Raw genomic sequence first — 23,726 nt, forward strand, 5'->3', positions numbered from 1 at the left:
ACTAAAATATAAAACCTGATTTGATTGGCGGAAATTTTGACGCTGTAAAATAGTCCAATCACAATGCGTTTTTATAACTCCCGAAATGCATTGCAGTTCAGAACACGAGACGCCGCCATTTTGGAGTTTTAGAAATGGCAGCTGCTTAGGTCTTTTGAGATTCTTTTTAGAATATCGTAGGAACGAGTCTTATTTTCGTTAAAAAAGATGACTCAATACTTACCGCCAAATCTGTTGGCACTTTTCGCGCCGAGAGACCCCTTACCTTTCGCCCCACCACTAGACAAACCCTCGTGGCTGAAGAAGACGCCTTGGCTGTATTCCGGTGTAGGGTCCTTTCTTCACGTGTTTGAGGTAAAACTAATATCAATATTCCCCATATATGTGTTTCGGATAACTAAGGTATTGAGTTGAACAGTGTTTTTCCAACTTTGATCAACAAATGGAAAGTTCAGCGAGAACCAATCAAAAATGTAATTGCTCAAAGAGAAAAGACCATAGGATTGCAGCTGCATTTTGCTAGCTTTTCTCCGTTAGCGTAGTGAGATGCAAAGCAAAGTCATTTCAGAAGACGCAGTGATTTGTATAAAGGATAGGCATCTCAGCCTAACAGCTTCTTCATCTTAACTTGCATAATCTAAGCATAAATGCTCAACATTACTATCAAATAGAATGCAACATAAAGGAGTAAATGCGAAGAAATATTACAGTAGACAATCATTTATTTTACTAAGATCTGAATTTAACTTGAAAGTATTATTTTATAGGATGAGTGTTGATTGCTTTATTGCACTTCAATATATGTGCTTGTGCTTGAGAAAACTTTTTACAGCTGGCACTATATAAAGTGAATGTTGTAGAATACAGTCAGACTTGAATGACTCAGTCATTTGCATCAACAATGTTGAAAAGTCAACACAGGGCTGAAATTGAAGGCCTCTGTGAAGATACAGTTATGTTACCAACAGAGTGTTAGCCTTCATCTGAGTTAAAAGGAATTTCATCATTACTGTCAATTATAATTCAAATGCTCAACACAAATTGTGTTTAGCCTTGGTACATTGAAATGTGTTGTGGTTTATCATGATAAAGTATTCTTTGGGATCCTAATTTATCGTATTTCTGTTTGACTCAGGATCCTAAAGACACACCAGATCCAACATTTGGAGAAACAAGGGAAGAAAAAATTGAACGAAAGGTATGTGGATTTTTGCCTTCACAAGTGTGCTACAACTTTTTTTGCCTGACCAAACACCTATTAATCCATTTGCTGCCGAGGAAATAGCATGCAGGTTTTCCTTTCTTTGTGTTTTTTTTTTTTTTCACAAGTTTTGCAAATACACTTAGAATGGGAAAAATATACATTACAGTTTCTAACCATATGTCAGTGGAGGGGGGAAAATTTTTCTGGAAATTCAAGACAAGAACAAGGAGTCAGCAAATGGGTGCAAAATTTGAACAAGAACTAAGGAACACTAAAAGCTTTCTATTGGGTTATCCTTACTTTTCATGTTAAAGATGGACCTTATTCAAAGCAAGGCTTTTTGTTTTCTTTCTTTAAGAGAAGAGAAAAACAGGAAAGAGTTGCCCAGGAGCTTGAAGAAAAGATAGGTTCATGTAAGTACTCTTTTTCTAGTGCAATGATATGGCGGCATGTGAGTGCCCTTTACACAAGCTCCAATCATTTGGCTGCATTTGTGTACAGTTTAGGTAACTTGTAACATAACCTCCACTTGACAGTGTCTATTTCCCATTACAGGCTTGCCACTCTAACATTTAATGTGGCAGCGTAGAATAAACCATTGGCACTTGTAGTAAGAGTACTGCTTACACATTTAGCAAGTGCTTGTATTTGATAATTATGATAACCATATACAAGAGGCCATAGAAAGAAACACATATAAAAATGTTAGTTTTTCTTCCTAGACCAAATGCTTAAGACTTTGATGCTCTACTGTAAATGTTCATAGCTGGTTGATTGTCTTTTCAAAAAAGAAAGAATACCTTTTCAAACTTCTCAAACTGTTGTTGACTTGATACCTAACAATCATGTGTTTACATAAGCATTTTTCACACTAGCATGTTTGCAGGATGAATGGTGAATCATTAATTGTTTTTGTGTATTCAGGGGACCCCCAAACTGACCCAAATGCCTATGGTGATGCATTCAAGACACTTTTTATTGGAAGAATTGTAAGTCATGGAGTTTTTATTTGTTTATCTCACTGTAAACTGTCAAACGTTCTTCGAAAATTCTGAAGTTCCTAACATATCCCTGTAGTGAGCTTAGTTCTGATGTTTGGATGTAAATTTAATGAGCATTGCTAGGAAACTCAATACTTGGCTGGGTGATACACAGTCGATGTTGGGTGAATTTATTGTCCCTCTTACATGCTACAAGGGACAAGTTGTTTGTTTTGAGCAGCACATGTGTTTGTTATATTATGAACAGCTTAGCAATACCTAATTTAGTACTTGCAGTGATCTGCGCAATTCCTTTATATGGACTTAAAGTCGCATTGTCACCATTTTACTTCCGGAGGTCTGACGGAAACCTCAACTGTTAAAAGACAAAAGAATCTATTAAAGTCCGAGATACTAAACAGGCCATCTGCTCTAAATTATCAATCACATCCTCAAAGAAACTTCCAATAAACACACTGCTTTCAATATTTTGAAATATTTTTTGCGTTTTCCATTTAAAATCATTGGATATTGTTACGTAATCGACTGGAAGTAAACTGGTGACAATGCGGCTTTAAACAAGGAGTTAGATTATTACAAGGGCTCATTACGCTTGGTCTGAAGGTTATGGTGCTGTTCTGGTGTACAGTAGCTTGCATTTTAATATACTCAAATTCTTTTGAAATTCAGAATTATGATACATCAGAATCCAAACTAAGACGGGAAATGGAGATGTATGGACCTATAAAACATGTAAGTCATTGCAATGTGTTATTGTCATCCTTTTTATTCAAGAAGGATTTGTTTTCTTAGTAGAGGATATCACTGTGACATCAACTAAAAGGCACCAAAGATCTTTGAAACCACAATTTGGGAAATATTGTATTTCTCATGTAAATGCAAAATTGAAACACAGCAAACCCTGCCAAATTGTGCATGGGATGTTACATTTTGATTTTTTATTGAACTCCTAACCTTATCTTTTGCAGATTAGTATGGTGTACAATTCAAAAGCATCAAAGCCAAGAGGATATGCCTTCATTGAGTATGAGCATGAAAGAGACATGCATGGTGAGTAAAAAAAGCTTATTTCTTTTTCTTATGTGATATATATTTGTTCACATGATATTTATAAGGGAGGGAGGAATTGTTGTGAAATTCCCACAAGAATGATATAGGACACTTCATGTTAATCTTAAGGTACTTAGCTAAATGTTTAATGATTCTATTTATAACATCAAACCAACATTTACCCTATCCTAGACACAATAAAGCATTGATAATTGTGTTCATAAGATAATTGACACACAAAAGCGGACATAGCTGTTGTGTGATCTTCTAAGACAAACTAAAATGGTTTAATTTTAATTCACACATCTAACTAAGAAATATTCCAATGTTAAATGTCTTTGTGGGCATACTCACCTAAAAAAAGTTTGGAAACGTTTAGAAACAAGAGTGCAAACAACATTGATCTAATACAAGTAGACCTTAAAAATCTTGAAAATAATATTGGTTGTACATGACTCTTAGTGGGGCTTTGCTCAAATTTCTGGTAAATTCTTTTGAGTTTGTTAAGATGTTGCGAAGGCTTCTCTTGCCACATGAAGGCAAACCTGGTATGAGTATTGAACACAACTGGTTAAGCTGGTATTAGCGCTAGACAACAGCTGGTAAGAATGGTAGCACTATAGACAACATGTAAAATAAGGATTAGCAACATATTCATCCAGTAAGACTGGTACTAGCAGTACAGTAGATACAACTGGTATGGCCAATATTGTATGTATGTACTAATTTCAACAAGTTATACCAAATGTAAGCGGTAACTGGAACTTGCTCTTAACAAATCTGGTAAGAATAGTTTTAGCACTAGACTGGCACGATTCAATTTTTAGAAAGATGGTAAGACATTGATGCTTATTTCAATAAAAATTTGGAGACTTGATTTGGCAAGTATTCACATTATCCTTTCTGATCAAATCTTTCAGTGAAAACCTGTTGATTTGCTATTGGCTACGTCAGTTGATGGCCAACCTTTCCCTATCATTCTGCTATTCTGGTGGGTATAGGTGGGTATACCCTGGCACAAACACCTCTCGTCTTATGATTGAGTTTTTCCTACAAAGATTTCTTCTTTTTTTTACACTAATTGGATATTTTCATTTTCTGATGAAGGGATATAGACTTTTACACAAATCGGAAACATTCGTTTTTTGCAATTTTTTTTTTCCAAAAGTCAAAACTTTTTACTAAATTCTTGAATGCAACCCGTTACCAAATAGGTATGTCTAATAAAATAGTAGGTAAGTATGTCAGGTATGAACAGTTACTTGGGGACGGTTTAGTGTGTAATGTCAGCACTAGCAAATAGGCCACTGTTAGTTAATTGTTCGGATCACGATTTTTGTTTCATTTGTCCTATTTAAGCTAGAATTACTCAGCCTTGAGGCAAGGGTCTCCTCAATGTTTGTGATTAAAATTCCAGAATTACAGTAAATTGCTCTATTAGCAATTACAGTACGAACACAGAATGAACTAGCAATTATTTTGATAGTGATCACAATAAAAGATGTCAACATTTGCACCAACTATGTAACACGATTTTTTTAACTTTTGTGGAAATGCATTTCTTTACACAAGCCATGTCATTGATCTTTAACATTATTTTTTTTTACTTTGAAATCCACGAAATGGAAAATATACCCAGCCTTTGTTGGTCTCATCCACCAGTTTTTTTTATCTTAATTTAACCACAAGGAAGCCCATTTTCTGGTCATATCTAGTAATGGCAAAGGGTTAAATGGTAATAGACTCTTTGCCATATTTAATGGTCAAGATGAGATACCTTAGTGGCCTCCCCTTGCCTGACCACGCCTAATGGCTTGTTGCTGTCGCTAGAGGTGTGAGTATGAACATTCCCATAATCTCTTCTTATCTACTGTAAATGGGGAATAGTTAATTTTATGAGGCTGCCTTACTTGTTGCTATGGCAATTCATTAAACTCTGCAGTAAAATATAGATGTGCAACATCAGTTGCCCATGCCCAAAATTTTACTTATTTGCTTTGACAAATCTACACCTCTCAAATGTGATTATGATCAAGTTTTATATAAGTCTTGCATCAGATGATATAGAATGTGGCATTACGAAGAATATTGTAAAAGAACTTGTTATCCTTGACGCATCAGTCGTGTTTCATGTGTTTGCAAATTTAGATGCGGTAGATTTTAAAGTGTGTGTTTTTTTCTCTGTCATGCACGATTGTGCTAATGGTTTCATGACAGACAACTTAGCCTGTCCCAACTAAGCTAGGTCATGCCTTTGACAATAAAGTTTTGGATTATCATATGACTTGCAGAGTTCGATATAGTGCTATTAAGGGGGCTGTGAAACAGTCCAAAGTGGATGTGTTGTACTCAGGTACTAACTACCTACTAACCTCAATCGTCCAGTCATGTTTGTAAACATCAAACTGAGGCATATTGACCCAGGCTTTGCGAGGTAGTGTGCCAAAGCTGAAGTACACAGAGGCAATCCGGGAATGTTGTGACTACCAATTAGCCAATCACACAGCGTGTGTACAGTCATTGGCATATTATAAATCCTTGTACTCCCTCCCCCAATGGGCTGTTTGATTGTCACCTTCCTGTGTTGTTCTCTCTCTGTGTGTGTGCATATGATTGTCTAGGCGAGGTTCATAGAAAGCATGTTAATGCTGTTTTATGCATTGTGTTACATTACAAAAAATAAAATAAAATATAAACGTTAATAAGACTGTATTCAAATTAACATTGTTGTCAGTATGGCATTGTTTCTAATGACTAACCCATAGGAAGTACTATCTCTGTTCTTACTTGTTATTTGTTTGTTTTTGTTTTCAGCTGCATATAAGCATGCTGATGGCAAGAAGATAGATGGCAGACGAATTGTGGTTGATGTGGAGCGTGGGAGAACTGTGAAGTCTTGGAGACCACGTAGACTTGGTAAGTAACAATATACTGTACACAACTTATTATGACCAAGACCTCATAAGTAATTACATACACAACTCTTTCAAGTTCTATATGCCTTACAGGGAACAAAGCTATAATAGTCATTGCATACAACTCTTTTCAACTCTTTAGGAGTTGTAGGGACAAAGGCCCCATTAGCCTCTTAACTTGTTATGCCTTGTAAAGGCTTCATTTGTAGTTGCATACAACTCTTTTCAACTCTTTAGGAGTTGTAGGGACAAAGGCCCCATTAGCCTCTTAACTTGTTATGCCTTGTAAAGGCTTCATTTGTAGTTGCATACAACTCTTTTCAACTCTTTAGGAGTTGTAGGGACAAAGGCCCCATTAGCCTCTTAACTTGTTATGCCTTGTAAAGGCTTCATTTGTAGTTGCATACAACTCTTTTCAACTCTTTAGGAGTTGTAGGGACAAAGGCCCCATTAGCCTCTTAACTTGTTATGCCTTGTAAAGGCTTCATTTGTAGTGGCATGCAACTCTTTTCAACCCGTTATTCCTTGTAGGGGCCAAGGCCCATTAGCCTTTCAACTCATAATGCCAGGACCAAGTAATTGCATCACAAGGCCTTGAAACTCATTGTGACAAGGCTGGTTACTGCATACGCAAGTCTTTTAATTATGCCTTGTATGATCAAAATTGAACTCAGTAGTGAAATTCCATGGTTGCAGGTGGAGGCCTTGGTGGGACGAGATGTGGAGGGCCAGACCAGAACGTCAAACACTCCGGCCGAGTGGATAGCGAGAGATACGAGGACCGTGAAGATAGGGAGCGGGGAGAGCGTGACCGTGACAGACGTAGAGAGCGTGACCGTGGAGAGCGTGACCGCGGAGAGCGTGACCGCGGAGAGCGTGACCGTGGAGAGCGTGACCGCCGTAGAGACAGGGACCGTGACAGGGATAGGGACAGAGACAGGGAGAGACGGCGTCGTAGTAGGTCACGTGAGAAGGATCGAGAGGGAGAGAAGCCCCGGTACGTATCCAATCATTTGTACTTGTCGTCACGCCAGAAAAGGACCAAAAAATTAAACTTTTAATTGAACCTTAACCCTTTAAAAAAAAAGAATCCTGGCTTTTTTCGTAAGCGCTAAATAAGTAACTTTCTCCCCTATTGTATAATATAAGCACATTTGACGATTCAATCCTCCTCTACAAGTTGATTCAAACACACATTTATTTACACACCACATCCCATTTACAGGCTCAGCACAGACAACACTCTATATTCTTTTACTCACACAGGATTATCTATATCTGCACTGATCTGTTATGATTTCTTGTGTCCAGGGACCGTGACCGAGATCGCAGGCATCGTGATCGTGACCGTGACAAAGAGCGTGACAAGGACCGTGATTATCATCGTGACAATGATAAAGTACGCCAGGAAGACGAAGAGATGGAGAATGGCCAGTACGGTGGCTACGTCAAACAAGAGAACAGCATTGAAGTGGCTGAATAACCACGATTCAGGTACAGTACCTCCAGTTCATTCAAACCATTTTTTCGGTCGATTTTGCACCCCCAAAGATTGCAGGATCCCCATAACGGCTATAAGCAAAAATGGTTTAAGATTGTTTTGGTTGATAAATCTGTAAGCGTAGTACAGTCTTTTTTTCGGCACAGAAGGTTGCCTAAAGTATTGATCGAGTATACTGCTAGTCTCTCTCAGCCGTTCTGGACACGTCAAGCTAGGCGGCGCTTGAGCTTCAAAAATAGTTTACTCTCTGCTCTAACTAATGCATGCATATTCTGTTACAGAGGCTAGGCATTCTGAAGCAGCAACGTACCGACCGGAACAGTAGAATGTGTTATTAGCCACAGGCGACGCAACCATCCCACTCTCGCATCAGCACTCCACTTTTCAGTTGATTGTTGTCTGAGATTTTTATTATTGAGTATGATTGTGACGGGTGAATTTTCAGGTCTGAATGTTGATAAGCCTGTGGCATGGCTTGCAGTGGAATCCAAGCATCCCTCTGCCGGACGTACACTTTCCCATGTACTCATTTTGTATTCATTTTATCTGTAAAGTTATTTCACATCAATAAAGTAAATAGAGGCTTGATACAGATTTTATGTTATTTTACCCCGGGGACTAGGAACAGGTCCGTACACACACAACGGGCGAAAGTCCACTTTTAGTTCGTAATAGACGTGCTATTTGGAAAAACTATAACGCATAAGCGAATTAAATAAAAAGAAAAGCCATTTTAAATCACTCTGGTATGTCATAAATCTATAAGTCAAATTTTTTTGTAGCCAAATCCCCCTAGACAAAATAGGTCCACATTTTCGGATTTCGCACTCCCCCACCCCCACCCCCCACCCCCACCCCCCCAAGGGTAATCCTGGGTACGGGCCTGAGGATACTTTGTTCGTGTGAAGAAAAAAAAAACGAAAATTCCTAACCTAGTACGAAGTATTGTCCTTCCTAACGATTCGGCGAAATTCGTCTTTTGCCGCCCTTATATACAACTCATTTGCGGTTGCGGGGTCGATTCCCGAGAACATTTTTTTCGTTGCCCCAGAATATCAGTTTAAACAAAGGAAAGAGCATTAAGGTGAGTTGTGGTGATTTATTAGAAAATTGTTTCCTCGTACAGGCAAGGCCAAAATAATGATAAATCCCCACGAATGCGGCACCTTTGCTTGCAGTCATCCGAGTGAACATACCATATTCGGTAGTCCGCTTCAATCATTGTATCGCTTTATTTGCGACAAGAAATTTCACGTAACATTACAGGAATTTGTGTTTGCTACGATTTTGCATAGGCCCAGACCCTCATGTTTTATAGCATAACATGTTTCCCGCAAACTCGCCCCAGGCTTTTTAGACCATTTATTGTAGTAAACAAACTTCTGAAAGTTTACGTAGAAATTGTCGACGTACGTCGAAAGAAACTTGACACAGGAGTCTTTTGGCCGTATCCGTAAGGTGAGGTTTTCCAGAGAAAAATACTTCTCGAAGAATGGGGGACGTCGGAGGACCGTTTTGCCTATGAAAAGCAACTCTTCAACTGCAGCAAAAGTGTAGCTAAAGCTTACAATACGGAGGTGAGAGTTGATGAGAGTGCACTATTTCAGCCAACTCCCGGTTTTCGCGGGAGACTCCCGGTTTTAATTACCCTTTACTCCCGGAGAAAGAATGACAAACTTCCTATATATGCTCTGTAAGCTCCCGATGAAATTTATTTTGTATTCTGGTATGGCGGTTTTTTTTTTTTATCAGCTCTGGTATGGTGTACTGCAAACGGTCAAAGGCGCAGAGAATGGGAGAAAAGGCAATAGGCAAACATATAAATCAATGGCTGTCGTTTTTCTAAATGGTCTTAAAGAGCCTGGGGCGAGCGCGCGGGTGACCTGTGATATTCTAAAACGTTAGGTACTAGGCTCCATTTCCATGATGGCAGCAAAAAAAATCGTTAATGGGAGATTTTTGCTGCTGGAGAGCAGCTAAGAAATATCAATGTTCATTCGTTGACAATAAGAGCAAATGAATCCACTAAACTCATTTTCACAATTCATTATGCAACGTTCTTAACGCTGGAAATAATTTTAAATAACTAATAAATTAACACTAAGTTAAACACATGACATTTAACGTTTTTTGGGGAAAACAAGGAGATTGGATCAGGGAGGAACGTCAATAAAATTTGGGGATCCGCTATTAGGCAGTGCCTAAATATTATTCATTAGCAGTTCTATAGCCTTACCTTCTTAATAGAAGAACCATTTTTTGCAATGGGCGGATCCAGGGGGGTTCCCCTGGGCCCCACCAGAAGCAATTTTAGCTTACAAGGCGTAGTGCTTGTCAAAACAAGGCAATCGCATTTACATGAGATATTCAAAATGCTATGACTACGGAACCCCCAAACTGTAAGCCTTGGAACTTCGCTCTTAAAAAGGCATGTAGCCTACAATTTTTTTTTTCATTCTCGAGGACCCAGCGTTTTCAACTTAGGCTGGCAAACTCAAGCCGACCTTCGTTGAGTACCCGGTGAATGGCCCCGAATTTATTTATTAGGAATAGAGTCTGTCATGACATTCCGACAAGCTACATCATCGGAACCGACCAGAAAATCAAATTATTTGATGCTTTCACGCATAGAAAAGAGGGAAAAGTAGTACGTAATTCATATGGGCTGGAGAGAAAGCACCTAAATGCAAGGGAAAGGTTTATTCTTTTTAGTATTCGCGTACATAGGTTTTTGTACAGAGAAAATGGCAATTTCGCCAAACAGCTCATAAAACAGATTTTACAAGCGCGGTTATAGTTAGAGCCAGATAAAAGCAGGCACTTTTACTCATAATTTTTTGTCCAGTTTTACATCGTTACTTTGAGTAACTTACGGAAAGGACAAATTCTAGTAAACGTTTGTATTTTTAACTAGGAAAGATCATTTGACCATAATTTATTAAGCTGTTTTGAGTAATTCGTCATATTTGAGACTGACGCTCGTTCCCATGGTCTGCCAGCAGTCACACGCCGCCAATCATGTTTATTAAAAGGTTCGAAAAATAAAAACAACAACTGGAGATACCCACTTCCTATTTGCCTGGTATTATGATCAAGTTCATGTCACTTTTTGATGATGACACTTTATAGTAAGAACAAAAATGAAATTATCAATCATAGTCCCGCAATAGTTGTATTGGGAGAATAGAAAATAGACTGACTGGCATTTTGCATATATATTTTTTTCTAAAACAAATTCTTCTGTTCGTGTGTAAAACATTGTCACTTCTATGACAAACCGTAGATCAGCTTGTATTTTTTATTCGGACTATATAACCTGACTAGTTAGCTCTCTTGTTGTCGAGTCGCTCACTATATAATTAATTATAAATTAGAGCATTCTATGTAAAAAAAAATTGAATCGTGAGCGAGGCATATTCTGTTCGTGCGTATTGAATTTCATAAGCGCGACGGTCGACGCTCGACACGACCGTGTAATTTTTAGTTATTTGTCTTCTCATTTAAACTCCACTCTTGAATTTACGCACTACACGTCAAAATTCTAGTGCGCTACATCATCCCTTATAATTAGCAATCTTGATTTCAAGCTGCTTTATTTATTTGTTGCGCGCCTCGGATGGTAACAGTGTACACGTGTATTTCACGCTTTCTACTCCGTCTATTCACCCATATCATACGCCTTATGGACGGCCGGTATTATGTTTGTTTATACCCCGGTCTCAAAGCGCACTTTGGCATCAGAATAGTCCACTATTGGCATTGAATTAGCCACGACGGCTGTATTAGCCTTGTTCGCCGCTTTCCTGTCTTTTATTGACGTGATTTGTTCGAGTTCCGTGTAATGTTCGGGTCCGTTCATACCATTGCGGTCCAGCGCCTCGTATCGAGGTTTTCCTCCCCACTGTGTGGAATTCGTTAATTTCTCAACCTCCTGTTCGTCAAGTTGAGCTTCTTGCTCTTCCTTTAGCTTTCTTTCCGCCTCTTTTTTCTCTTTTTCCTTTTTGCTTGCCTCGGCCGCGCGCTGTTCATTTTCCCGGTGGTAGAAATAGTTGAAATTGCTGACGATTACCGGGACTGGGAGAGCGATGGTTAAGACGCCGGAAATAGCACACAGTGAACCCACAATTTTGCCCCATACAGTTATCGGCCGCATGTCACCATAGCCCACCGTTGTCATAGTTACAACTGCCCACCAGAAAGCGTCCGGAATACTCTTAAAATGTGTTCCCTTTTCGCCTCCTTCGGCATAATAAACCGCCGAGGAGAATAGAATGACTCCTATGAGTAGGAAGAAAATCAGCAGACCCAGTTCTCTTAAGCTGGCGCGTAACGTATGACCGAGAATTTGCAGTCCTCTGGAATGTCGGGATAGCTTAAAAATCCGGAAGACCCTGACGAGTCGAATGACCCTGAGAACACCGAGCGACGAGGCTTTCGTGTCCTGCATGGGTAGCGTGATGTAATAGGGAAGAATTGCCACTATATCTATCATATTTAGGAAAGAGCGAATAAAGATGAGTTTCTGCGGGGAGGATATCAACCGCATGATGTACTCGAACGTGAACCAGATTATACACGCAGTCTCCATAGAAAACCAAGGCTGGTCAAACCTATTGTCAACCGGTACCAAGGTGCCATTCACGGACACATATAGATCTTCCTCTTTCTTCTGGAACTGCGGCAGCGTCTCGATGCAAAAAGTCACAATGGACAGCGTTATTACGAAAACAGAAAATATGGCGACGAACCGAGCAGGCATGCTTGTGTCTGGAAACTCGAATAATTGCCATATCTGTCTTTGTAATTTATTCTCCGGTAAAATGGGCTTTTCCTCCTCTATATATCCCTCTTCCTGTTCCACTTTGTGTAGAACGTCGTCCCCTAACTCGTAAAAGCGGATTTCATCCGCGAACACGTCCATAGGGACATTGGCAGGTCTCAGGAGTTTCCCTCCAGATTGATAGTAAAATAATATGGCGTCAAAAGCCGGTCGATTACGGTCGAAAAAGTACTCATTGCGCACGGAATCGTAATATTTTGCCCGTTTGACAGCGTTTCCCAATAGCGTATCAGGGTTCGACTCCAACGTTTGTACGTGTGTCTCAAACTTTAGCCCACTAACGTTGATTAAAATGCGATCCGTCGCTTCTCCGACGGGTGGTTGTGTTGAGTGCAAGTGCACTGGCTTGTTTACAAGGGTCGGTTGCCCTCTCGGGCGAACGTGGCTGTTGTTGAAATTGTCCGTATAACCTGTGCCTTGGCCCTTGTCAATTCCTGCCGTTAAAGATGGTATCCCAGAAATGGCGTCCATATCCGCCGTACGCCTCTCAGCTAAATACAGCAGACCTAGGCCCGGATATGGAAAAGAAAGAGACTTGATTAGTAATTGGCATGTAAAGTTAATCGTGGTCACGCTCACGTACCGTTGGACTACTGGTACTCATGGTGCGGATTGAGAGAAAAAAAAATATAAAACCAAGAAAGGTTGGAATTATCAAAGCAAGTCCTGCTCGTAAGGCTGAAAGCCTCCGCTTCTCATTAATATTTAATTCCTTAAGATCCAACCTTCTAATTTATTAATTCTCTGAATACATTATCGCATCTTCAATAAACAGAAAATGCAAATATGAGACGTAAACATTGTAGATCGGGAAATGCCTTCCCCAGTTAGCGAAGCCCGACAACACCGAACCACTATAATAGTCCATAGCGTGGGTAGCTCTAGTATCTAATGTACATTGGTGTTTTTGGTGAACACGCGAACTTTCCTAGCAATAATTAAACCATTTTTGACGTCTCACCATAGCAGATGTTTTTGCCACTAAACGAACACTGCATTTCTGTTCTAGGTTTCCCCACTTACTCTAATCTACAATAGGTCGAACTTGCCTCATCCGGGCAGCACCACCATCCCCTGATAGCGAGGGATAAAATGATTTAAAATAGTTGCGGCTGAGGTCCGGAAAACGCCGTAAAAAGCGCGATGTATCGGCTTCCTTTACGGTACCTCGCTCACTTCACTCTCAACAAGATTTCTTTATCTCTGTCGGCCCGGCAAATCCATTTCTGCGCTACCGACAAACGCTCTGATCTCATCCCATTAAATCCGGCGGATCCACAAATTACTATCCATAGGAATTTTTCTACCGAGTCGTGTGTACGCGCCGAGTGTATACAGCACTACTTGAGTAATTATTCGACGATAATAATGCGCAGGCCCTCTCCAAGTCAGACAGTTTCACTTGCTTTGAGGCACTAAACACTACCCGATCCAAGGGTTTGATTGTCTGCGGGGAACCGGCCAACTTGTACTTCGAGATGTCTATCTGAAGCTACTAACCAAATCTTGTTTTCTTTCGGACTCAACCCAAAACACGCATGTAAATTGCGCGTTTTTTTGTATCCTAGGATTTGGAAGGCGCTCGCAAATTTGCATTCAATGACTTTAAACCTGTTGCCATCGGGGTGGGGGATATTCTGTCCGCAGGGACCCTCCCTTAGTTGTATTTTAGAATTATGATTTGCTTGATTGTCGTACTAGTCGTACTTGCTGCTTTTCTAGAGTCTCTGCTTTGAGTTTGTGTATTTGCTTTTTTTTTTTCTCGAAATGTAATCTGAGACCGCGACCAGCCTAACCGAACTATGTTTTTTTGCTCTCTCTTCGATGTGTTTGCTCATATTTTGAATCAAATGATAAATCCCGTCACCCGTGTTTCTTGGCTGTGCAAAAGACCGATCTTATGGGAAACTCAAGCAAAACAAAGAGAGCGAGTCCGTAAATGCTACATGTTTGCGACAAAAAACAGCTTGTGTTCGGGCTCGAGACCTGTCAAATCTTTTGCGTCAAATCCAACAGTCAATTTACACGGTAAAGCGACTCAAATTTGCTTTACACAGCTGCCAAAATCTTAGCCACAAAAGAAAGATTTGTCTGACCACTAGAGCGCCAAAAGAGGAGAGTCTTTTGTTCGCTGAATTATTGTGGATTTAAAGGGATTTCTCTGCTACTGGAGCGGGGAAAACAGTCAAAGAAGGCATTTGCCCGTAGGGTGAGTTCTCAAGACAACACCTCAAGACAACACAAGATTCACCTTATCTTTTTATCTGCATAATACACGCGACCTTATAGACAACATGGGTAAAATACAAGCCTTATAGAAGAAACGGGCAAAATATCATTCTTAAAGACGACATGGTTAAATACAATCCTTAGACGACATGGGTATAATACAATCCCTAAAGACGACATGGGTAAAATACAATCCCTAAAGACGACATGGGTAAAATACAATCCCTAAAGACGACATGGGTAAAATACAACCCCTAAAAGACGACATGGGTAAAATACAATCCATAAAGATGACATGGGTAAAATACAATCCCTAAAGACGACATGGGTAAAATACAACCCCTAAAGACGGCAATGGGTAAAATACAAGCCCTAAAAGACGACAATGCGTAAAATACAACCCCTAAAGACGACAATGGGTAAAATACAATCCATAAAGACGACATAGGCAAACTACAACCCCTAAAGACGACATGAGCGAAATACAACTTTCACACATACACACTTGGACAGCGATTCAAATGTGTCAGATGCCCTCGTCCCTCCCCCTGTTGGTCGCACTTTTGTGTACCTGCTAGTACAGCAAGTTATCATAAAACCGCTAGGGCTCGGAGCCATACATATGTAATGACACAAACCTAGCTGACAGCGACACACAATCTACCTTAAGAAAAACTCGATTATACGACAAAATTTTACCCATTTTCGCGCCTCCTGTGTTTCACAGTTTTAATGCAGAATTGTTAATTAGCGATTTTTTTTTGTGTGTGTGTGGAATAAAACTTAATTGTGAAATCCCTATACCGATCCTTAGCCTTGAAACCGATGTTATATTGGGAAGTTGGTTAAAAACATGGATAAATTCTATGGCGAAAACCGACCCCCCTAGCGCGAGCAAGCTTCGAATAATTGGACGGAATAATGGGAACCTGTGAGAAAATAGCAGATGAAGAGGCCCCGTGGATCTAATCAAGGCTGCGTTGTCAAGCAAACGAATTACGCCGTTTTAAAGCACAGATTTTCGTTTGTGCTTGGCTGTAAATACAGCAAATCCTCTGCCATTTTTAACGACTGTCGGACAGAATTGTCTTCATAACAATTGAGGAGTTGCACTTATATTTTGTTTTACTTCACTGGGATTATGGCAAACTTATAATTAGAAAATAAAAATTGCATGACCCTTCAGAAAAAAAATGAATATTTTCGCTAGCGCTATTTGGACCCAAGCACTACTGTGAACCCATGCACGCTGGCTTGTGTTCGTGAGATCTCTAAACAAAATCTTGATTTAAAAATAGGTACCAAGCGGACTTAGATTTTCAAGAGATAAAAAGAAAGACACAAAAGATAACGTAAGATAAGTATGGAATCCGGTAATGAATATGACATGGTCTCGCGTGCGGCCACTTCGTCCAGCCCATCTATTAAATATTCCACGAGCCCACTCGCGCCACAACTGCTTTAATTAGTGCATCCATTTTCTTTAGTCCTAAACGACTTCAATTGCCTGGATTCTTCCCGTTCTTTAGAGGCGCACTATAGGCCAGGCGCGGGTGAGCCCTCACAGGCAAACCTCAATCTGTACAAAAGCACAGGTAAAAATTGGCATATGGTTATACAGCGATAACTAGAGATTGGTATGAATAATAGAAAAGCAATAGTAGAATTGTAAACAAACTGTCCTTTAAAGACTGCACAGAGCTTGATAATTCGAGAATCGCATACTTAACTGTCACTATTCAAAAAGAACTTCGCTAGATATATTTTGTGTTGTTAAATAAAAACGTGCCTACAAATCATGAAATGTTAGCTCGGTTATGTTATCACAGGCAGCACTTGGAAAATCCGTTTTTATGCGCCGACTACGTGCTACACACAGCAGCAGCTCTAACTCTCCGTGCGCCAAGCAAATCATACTTAAACGCATTGTGTGACAGAGTCACAGTATCTGCGTTTGTTATGGTACGCAAAATATAAAAGAATGAAGTATTGGGAAAAAAGTTGTTGTTTGTAGCAGGCGCGTACCCGTGGTGCGCATGCGGTCACTCAACATCCATAGTCTCCTCCTTTTCAGCCGTCCGCGTTTGTCGGTCAGGAAACGGAGCGCTTTCGCGACTGACAAACGCGGACGGCTGCAAGGGAGACCCAGGCACGTCCAAGCATTAGCAGCTAAAGCGTTTCTGTGAAGTTTCAGCGGAAATAGAAACCGGAGCTACGGAAGTTAAAAGAGAAGGAAACATTGCATCAGAAAAATGCGGGCAACAGTTTCTTCCCGCTCTTCGTCCCCATTCTCCGCGCAGCCATACTCTTCGCTTCTGTATTTCCGGCTGAACAACAGGCTAGACAAAACACGATACGTGGTGACAAAACACGATACGTTGTGACAAAACGCGATACGTTGTGACTCTTTAGTTTGTAGTAAACTATGGAGTTAAAGTGAGCCCTTCCTCTCTACTATGAAATAAAATCTTAAAAATATCAATAATATTTGTACTTAATTGTTGTGTCTTCAAAGTAGTCTGATACAACCTAACGTGACCACACACTGTGAGCTTGTGGTACGTGTGGACAAAACCAAGTTCATGATACTCGGTAAGAAACACCTAAAACGGTCCATGCCACAACTTATCACCATACAACGACCCCCCCCCCCCCCCCCCTTCCCAAAAACGTTAAAATGGCATATTTTGTCGTTTGAATATGTTCTGATGCCGAAAATATCCATTTTAAAAGTTGCTAGGGAAAAATATCTGTTCCCTTTTCCCAGGAGGGACTATTATTTTATTGCCCAGCCAGCATTGGTTAGGTATATTAGCACATGAATAATTGCCCGTATAACCGATCGGGACGATTTTCTTCCAAGAATCAGCTCCAGCGCTCCCAAAAATATTCCAAACACAACTAGTTCGACTCCAAAAAAATTACTAGCAGAACAATTCGGGACTAATTTTTTCCCAGCAACCGATGGGTCTAACATATTTCCAGCCAGCAAATAACGAGCGGAACAGATCTGTGCCCTTGCATCGGTGATAATGTTATCAAGGAGGTGACCAGAGACCAGGTGTCTCGGTCTGGCCAGCTCTTACACAAGGAAGATGTAACCTCCTGATATCCCTTTACGCTGAAGAAAATAAATGTCTGAGGGGCGGGAGGTACCGTCCTGTGCATTCCGCTGCTGTGCCTACTTTGCTGACGTGACCAATTCAGCTTGAAGTATTGTTAGGTCTATGTGACCTACCAAGAACCACTGGATCAGTTATACAGTAAGCCGGCTATCCGGCCATTATCCACCCCCATTTTGAATCAACGTACGAATACAATCTTCCACCTGCAAGCACACCAGGGGCGGATCCAGGATTTCGAAATTGGGGGTAGGGGGAATGGACGGATGGACGGCTTATAACTGACCGAGTGGTTCTTAATAGGTCATTACATGGATCTTAATACAATAATTCACGCTGAATTGGATTTGTCGCGCCAGCAAATTCAAGCAGGCAAAGAAAATTGGACAGTACCTCCCGTCCCTCAGGCAATTTTTTCAAACAGAGTGACTTTTTTTCAAAAAAGGGGGTGGATATCCACCAAATCCAACCCCCCCACCCCCTGTATCCGCCCCTACACCCAGACGCCAATGCAACTGCTATTTACTAAAACGACCTACACGGAGGCTAAGGCTTAAGGCTGATCAAAACACTAATAAGCTCCTAAAGGCAAGAACTGTGATCAACAAGTGATCAAACGGTCTGTTACTTGCGCATGCAAAGGCGTAGAATGCGCTATCGAATAAGGACTGCACAAGTGAAGAACAGCTAGAACACTGTTTTTATTTTATTTTTTCCAAAAAAAACATTTAGTTGAGTAAATGAGCTGTCCTCGTAATACGCCTTAAACACAGTACGTGCGTTAGGTAGTTAAGTAAACAATAAGTTATCAGTATATTTTAAGTCAGTTAATGAACGTATTGTAGGTAATCAAGGTAATCCAACAGCTTTTAATTAGAATTTTAATTCTAAAGTAAAGTTGTTTACATTAGCTATGACCGCGGTACCCTTAAGGTTACCTGTTTCCGAATTGGGTATGTAGGTTTCGTGCCCTCGCATCCGGTTGTTTTGATCTGAAACAGTAAAAACGAAAACTTGGTTTACCAGCACAAAAGCGTACTCTATCCTGATGGAGGGAATACAAATCAACACATGGCATGGATGTACTCCTGTCCCTATCAAGTTCGGTGCTACAGTCTATCCTTCCTTTTCTTACAGTCATTTCATCCAACCAGTCAGTCTACCCTACAGTCAGTCTATCAGTCAGTCTATCCTTACAGTAAGTCTATCCTACAGTCAGTCTATCCTACAGTCATTATATCCTACAGTCAGTCCACCCTACAGTCAGTCTATCTTACAGTCATAGGTCATACAGTCAGTCTATCCCAAAGTCAGTCTATCAGTCAGTCTATCCTTACAGTCAGTCTATCTTACAGTCAGTCTATCCTTACAGTCAGTCTATCCTTACAGTCAGTCTATCTTACAGTCAGTCTATCTTACAGTCAGTCTATCCTTACAGTCAGTCTACCCTACAGTCAGTCTATCTTACAGTCATATGTCATACAGTCAGTCTATCCCAAAGTCAGTCTATCAGTCAGTCTATCCTTACAGTCAGTCTATCTTACAGTCAGTCTATCCTTATAGTCAGTCTATCCTTACAGTCAGTCTATCTTACAGTCAGTCTATCTTACAGTCAGTCTATCCTTACAGTCAGTCTACCCTACAGTCAGTCTATCAGTCAGTTTATCTTACAGTCAGTCTACCCTACAGTCAGTCTATCAGTCAGTTTATCTTACAGTCAGTCTATCAGTCAGTTTATCTTACAGTCAGTCTACCCTACAGTCAGTCTATCAGTCAGTCTATCTTACAGTCAGTCTATCAGTCAGTTTATCTTACAGTCAGTCTATCCTACAGTCAGTCTGTGTCGGTCGTTGGGCCCTCATATTTACCTCCTGTGTCTGCCTATCCCAGGGTTCATCAGTCCGTTTTCTGCGCGTGCCTATCTGCCTTTCTGCTTTTTTCTCTACGTGACTGTTTTTCTGTGTCTGCTTCCTTATGCCGACCAGACTTAGGGTGCGTTTTTTACCTATCATTCTGGAATGGGAATTGTTAATAGAGAATGGGTGAATGGCCTCCATTCCATTCTGGAATGGAAACCCGGAATAAACGGACGCGCGCTTTTTCTATTCTAATCATTCTCATTCCGGAATCACGAGTAAAAAAGCGTGCCCTTAGATGATCCTAGAGACAGGCCTCTCGAAATTCGCAGTCGATAAAACTTTTGCCCTTTTTACCCCAGTTTGAGCAAAAGATATATTCATTTTTACGCAATTCGTATGTTTTGCTTGTTTATATCAGTCTGACCGAAATTTCGCGTAAATTATTGAGTTTCTTTTGCGCTAATAGGAGTCTTAGCAATTGTCGCTTTAATTATAAAATTTTAGTTCACCTGCTCCATGCCTTAATGCATACTAATTTCAGAATTATAAAAATAATACGCCCAATATGGTATTATGTTCTGTATAATATACATCTGAGCCGAACCCAAACAATTTGGATTCAAATAGTTATGAGAAGTTTATACGGATCAAGTTATTTCTCCTCCCTCGATGGTGCCGTTTTATTCGAAGAGCATCATGGTATAAAGTGAATTCGTGGAAAAAGAAATTGCAAGGAAGCTATTTGGGTTCTACTGTTACGCGTTATTTTGTTTGAGTTTATTGCTTCGAGGTGAAGGGACTCTGATGCGCCGAGAGATGTTTAGCTTCAATAATAGCCAAAATGTGTTCCAGGTAAAAATGAATCAATTGAAATTGAAAACCTTGTATCCCCTCAAATTGCCAACAAGAACCGCTCGCTAATTTAAGAAATAAATGAATAAAAGCCACGATATTCTTGTATGACAATCCGCAGATAATTCTTGGCTCAACAATAATTTTTATGAGAAATGTATTCTGTAACTATTTGATCCTTTTTGGCTAGCACTTCGAAATAACATATAAATATTCAAACGTGATCCCATTACCTTGCAGCTCTGGTTGCATGTTGGCAAAAGTAGCGTACATCTTGATTCCTACGGGTTTTTCAACTGAACCAGGCTGTTTTCTACATTTAACAACATAAAATATGTCGCATTCACAGCCTCACTGGCGAAAATCCCGTAAGAAGTGTTTAAGTGCCATACATATAAGTTAGAATAAATTAAAGTTTCTCTTTAGTGTCCTCCAGTTCATTTCGTGGTCTTCTGTATAAAATCGAGGAAGTTCGCATTTCGTCTATACATTATTTAGTTTTAATTTAGAATAAATCCACATGATTGGGTGTCGGAATCACAAACGCACTTGACCGCGAATAAGTCCGTTTGATATACTGGGTTTAAACTATACAATTCGTTTTTAGGGTCAATTTTTTCCCCGCCCCCTGAATCCTTTATGACAAAATATCCAATCCATGAACGTTTGATTGCAATTTTTCGCTCAAGGTCTTATCTTGAAGAGAACGTCTACCGCAACATGCAAATATCCCATTCAATCCCCTCCCTGGAGAAAAATGCAACATGCAAGCATCTCCATCAATCCCTTTACTGAGGAAAGATACAACATGCAAGCATCCCCATCAATCTCCATACTGAGAAAGATGCAACAATGCAAGCATCCCCATCAATCACCTCCCTGGAGAAAGATACAACATGCAAGCATCCCCATCAATCCCCTAACCGAGAAAGATGCAACATGCAAGGATCCCCATCAATCCCCTTACTGAGAAAGATACATGCAAGCATCCCCTTCAATCCCCTTACTAAATATGATGCAACATGCAAGCATCTTCATAATTCATATATAGATAAGGTATATAGGTAGGTTAAGTTTTTTTTTATCGAGGGTAGCGCTAAGTTGTGCTAATGTGGTTGTCATGGGTTTGATTTGTTCAACTTCCATGGGGAAGAGAGATTTTTGCAGCACTTAAGAAGAACCGTTTTTCGCAATACGTATAATAACAGCGAAGGAGTTGCAGGTCTGCGTGTGCTTTTCTTCCATGGATCTCTGAGAGTTTTACAAGTTTGTTTTTCATTTAGAGGGTGTAAGGCCGTTTAATGTCCTGGATACCATAATGCGTTTTATACGCTTAACCCTTGTATGACACTCTGAAAAGTTCATTGAAAAGTCCCTTTGATGGGTGTTCAATCGCAACAATGCATCAGAGTGCTGCTTCGTTGTGCCTCCCCAGACTGTAGCTCCAAAATCCATGATTGGCTGTATCATTGTGTTATAGAATGTCTCCCTGTCCATCGGTGACAGAGTTACAGCACTTAGTAGTCCTACCCGCTTTGTCTATTTTGAAGCGAGGTCCACATGTCTCCCATGATTTTTTGCTGTTCAAGCCTTCAAGTGGAGGCCAAGCAGTTTTGAGGAGGATACTGCTTCAATAGATTTTTTATCTTTATCTTAATTTGAAGTGTCTTGTTCTTAACTGGGATCACTCTGTGCTCGGGGGCGCTGAATATTATCATCGATTTGGTTTAACAAATATCAAAAAAGAGGGCAGGCGCCCGCTCGGCCCACCCCAAGATCCTCCCTGAAGCTTATGTAAATCCGTGGACGGGCAACGCCACTTAAACTTCGTTAATGATTTTGCTCGATGCAAGGAGAGTCGTGTTGTCAGAGTGTAAACAATGGTGCTGGTGCATTAGCAATGGAAGGTCATTGATGAATAAAATAAATAACAATGGACCGAGAATTGATCTCCGAGGAACGCCAGATGTGATCGGCAGTGACTTAGAGAGACTCAGGCGCGTACATAGGGGGTGGGGGGGGGGGGGGGGGGGGGTGGACGCGCCTGAGTCTCTCTAAGTCACTGCCGATCACATCTGGCGTTCAAAAAGTGGGTCATTTCTTATTAAGGAACTTCAAATACTATGCTTTTTTCCATATGAATGCGCATTCCCCCCCCCCCCCCCCCCCTCGGCCAATCCTAAGAACGCGCCTGAGACTTCCTTCTACCCACTGCTGGCGTCCTGTCACGTATAATCTAATTCAATCGATTAAGTGCGGGGAGAGTTTAAGCATTTAAGCTTCTTCAGCAGGATCACAAAATCAACGCCTTGCGGTAGTCTACAAGCCCGAGGAGTCCTGATATCAACCCACTGTACATTTTGGAGAGAAGATAATTTTTTAAAAGATCGATTAGAGTCTCACATGAATCTTGTGGTCTAAATCCTGACTGGTATTCGCTAAGTAGGTGACGTTCCTGAAGATAGCGATGTGAGAGTAATATGTATGTGCATTGTCGGGACACTAATGGGGTGGTAGGTGTCCACACTCAAATGAACAATTTCTATTTTTATCATTCGTCGGTTTGATTTGTTTATCAAAAGAACTATAAGTTAGGGAAAAAAGTCGTAGGTAGAGGTGGATTAAGACATTCTTATTAAAAAAGAGAACAATGGAAGTTGTTATAGACTGCTCGCGCAGATGAGCTAAATCATCTTATGATTTGATATTGTTCTGTACTCTGGCTGGTAAAACCCTATTTAGAGGGGTATAGTACTTAAAAAGACGTATTAAACCCCTCTTTATCTATGAAGTTTAAAAATCCAATACGCTTTAAAACGACCAGATAATAAGGGAAAGTTCAGTTATCATCCCGAGGGGGGGGGGGGGGGGGGGGGGGGGCGTGAGGATCTGGGGGAGGCCTCGAAAAATTTCCGAGGTCTAAAGGGGGGGGCGTCGAAAGTGTTTGGGTGTTTGGATTTTGAAAGGGGGGTCACTGATTTCTTTGGGTGTTGGCTCTAGACATGTGTAGATTGTGCTAGTAAATTTGGGAAAAGTTGCTTGAAAATATGGCCAAAAGTTGCTCTAAAATTGCTAATATATCCAAAAGTTGCCACCAGAAATTAAAAAAGTTGCTCGCTCTCTAGAGTCGCTTGATTTAGATAAATGCTCAAA

General features: G+C 40.5%; 2 protein-coding genes and 2 long non-coding RNA genes across 7 annotated transcripts; 3 read left to right on the forward strand and 1 right to left on the reverse strand.

Moving 5' to 3' along the window:
- The first annotated feature begins 86 nt into the window (after positions 1–86).
- LOC5508331 (U1 small nuclear ribonucleoprotein 70 kDa) lies at positions 87–8,259 on the forward strand. 2 transcript variants are annotated; one of them, XM_032377149.2, is made up of 11 exons: positions 87–354; positions 1,136–1,198; positions 1,563–1,617; positions 2,129–2,193; positions 2,875–2,937; positions 3,174–3,255; positions 6,070–6,171; positions 6,867–6,995; positions 7,041–7,167; positions 7,482–7,664; positions 7,953–8,259. In XM_032377149.2, exons 1-10 carry the CDS (start codon positions 208–210, stop codon positions 7,651–7,653), a joined length of 1,005 nt encoding a protein of 334 aa, XP_032233040.1. In that variant the 5' UTR covers positions 87–207; the 3' UTR covers positions 7,654–7,664; positions 7,953–8,259. The 2 variants fall into 2 exon arrangements, with proteins under 2 accessions (XP_032233040.1, XP_001628922.2); XM_001628872.3 differs by having other exon boundaries at positions 6,867–7,167.
- Positions 8,260–10,356: 2,097 nt separating this feature from the next.
- LOC5508332 (potassium voltage-gated channel subfamily A member 1) lies at positions 10,357–14,056 on the reverse strand. Of its 3 annotated transcripts, none has more exons than XM_032377132.2 (2): positions 13,473–14,056; positions 10,357–13,017 (listed from the first exon to the last, which is right to left on the reverse strand). In XM_032377132.2, exons 1-2 carry the CDS (start codon positions 13,507–13,509, stop codon positions 11,378–11,380), a joined length of 1,677 nt encoding a protein of 558 aa, XP_032233023.2. In that variant the 5' UTR covers positions 13,510–14,056; the 3' UTR covers positions 10,357–11,377. The 3 variants fall into 3 exon arrangements, with proteins under 3 accessions (XP_032233023.2, XP_032233025.2, XP_032233024.2); XM_032377134.2 differs by having other exon boundaries at positions 13,535–14,055; XM_032377133.2 differs by having other exon boundaries at positions 13,095–14,055.
- A 203-nt stretch (positions 14,057–14,259) lies between these two features.
- Positions 14,260–17,222, forward strand: LOC116615478. Its single transcript, XR_004294955.2, has 2 exons — positions 14,260–14,720; positions 15,555–17,222. It is a non-coding gene; the product is annotated as an uncharacterized LOC116615478 (long non-coding RNA).
- Positions 17,223–19,698: 2,476 nt separating this feature from the next.
- LOC125567992 lies at positions 19,699–22,511 on the forward strand. Its single transcript, XR_007311974.1, has 2 exons — positions 19,699–20,573; positions 21,263–22,511. It is a non-coding gene; the product is annotated as an uncharacterized LOC125567992 (long non-coding RNA).
- The last annotated feature ends 1,215 nt before the right edge of the window (positions 22,512–23,726 follow it).

The sequence above is a fragment of the Nematostella vectensis genome, chromosome 6, assembly GCF_932526225.1.
Source record: "Nematostella vectensis chromosome 6, jaNemVect1.1, whole genome shotgun sequence".
NCBI classification, from domain to species: domain Eukaryota; kingdom Metazoa; phylum Cnidaria; class Anthozoa; order Actiniaria; family Edwardsiidae; genus Nematostella; species Nematostella vectensis.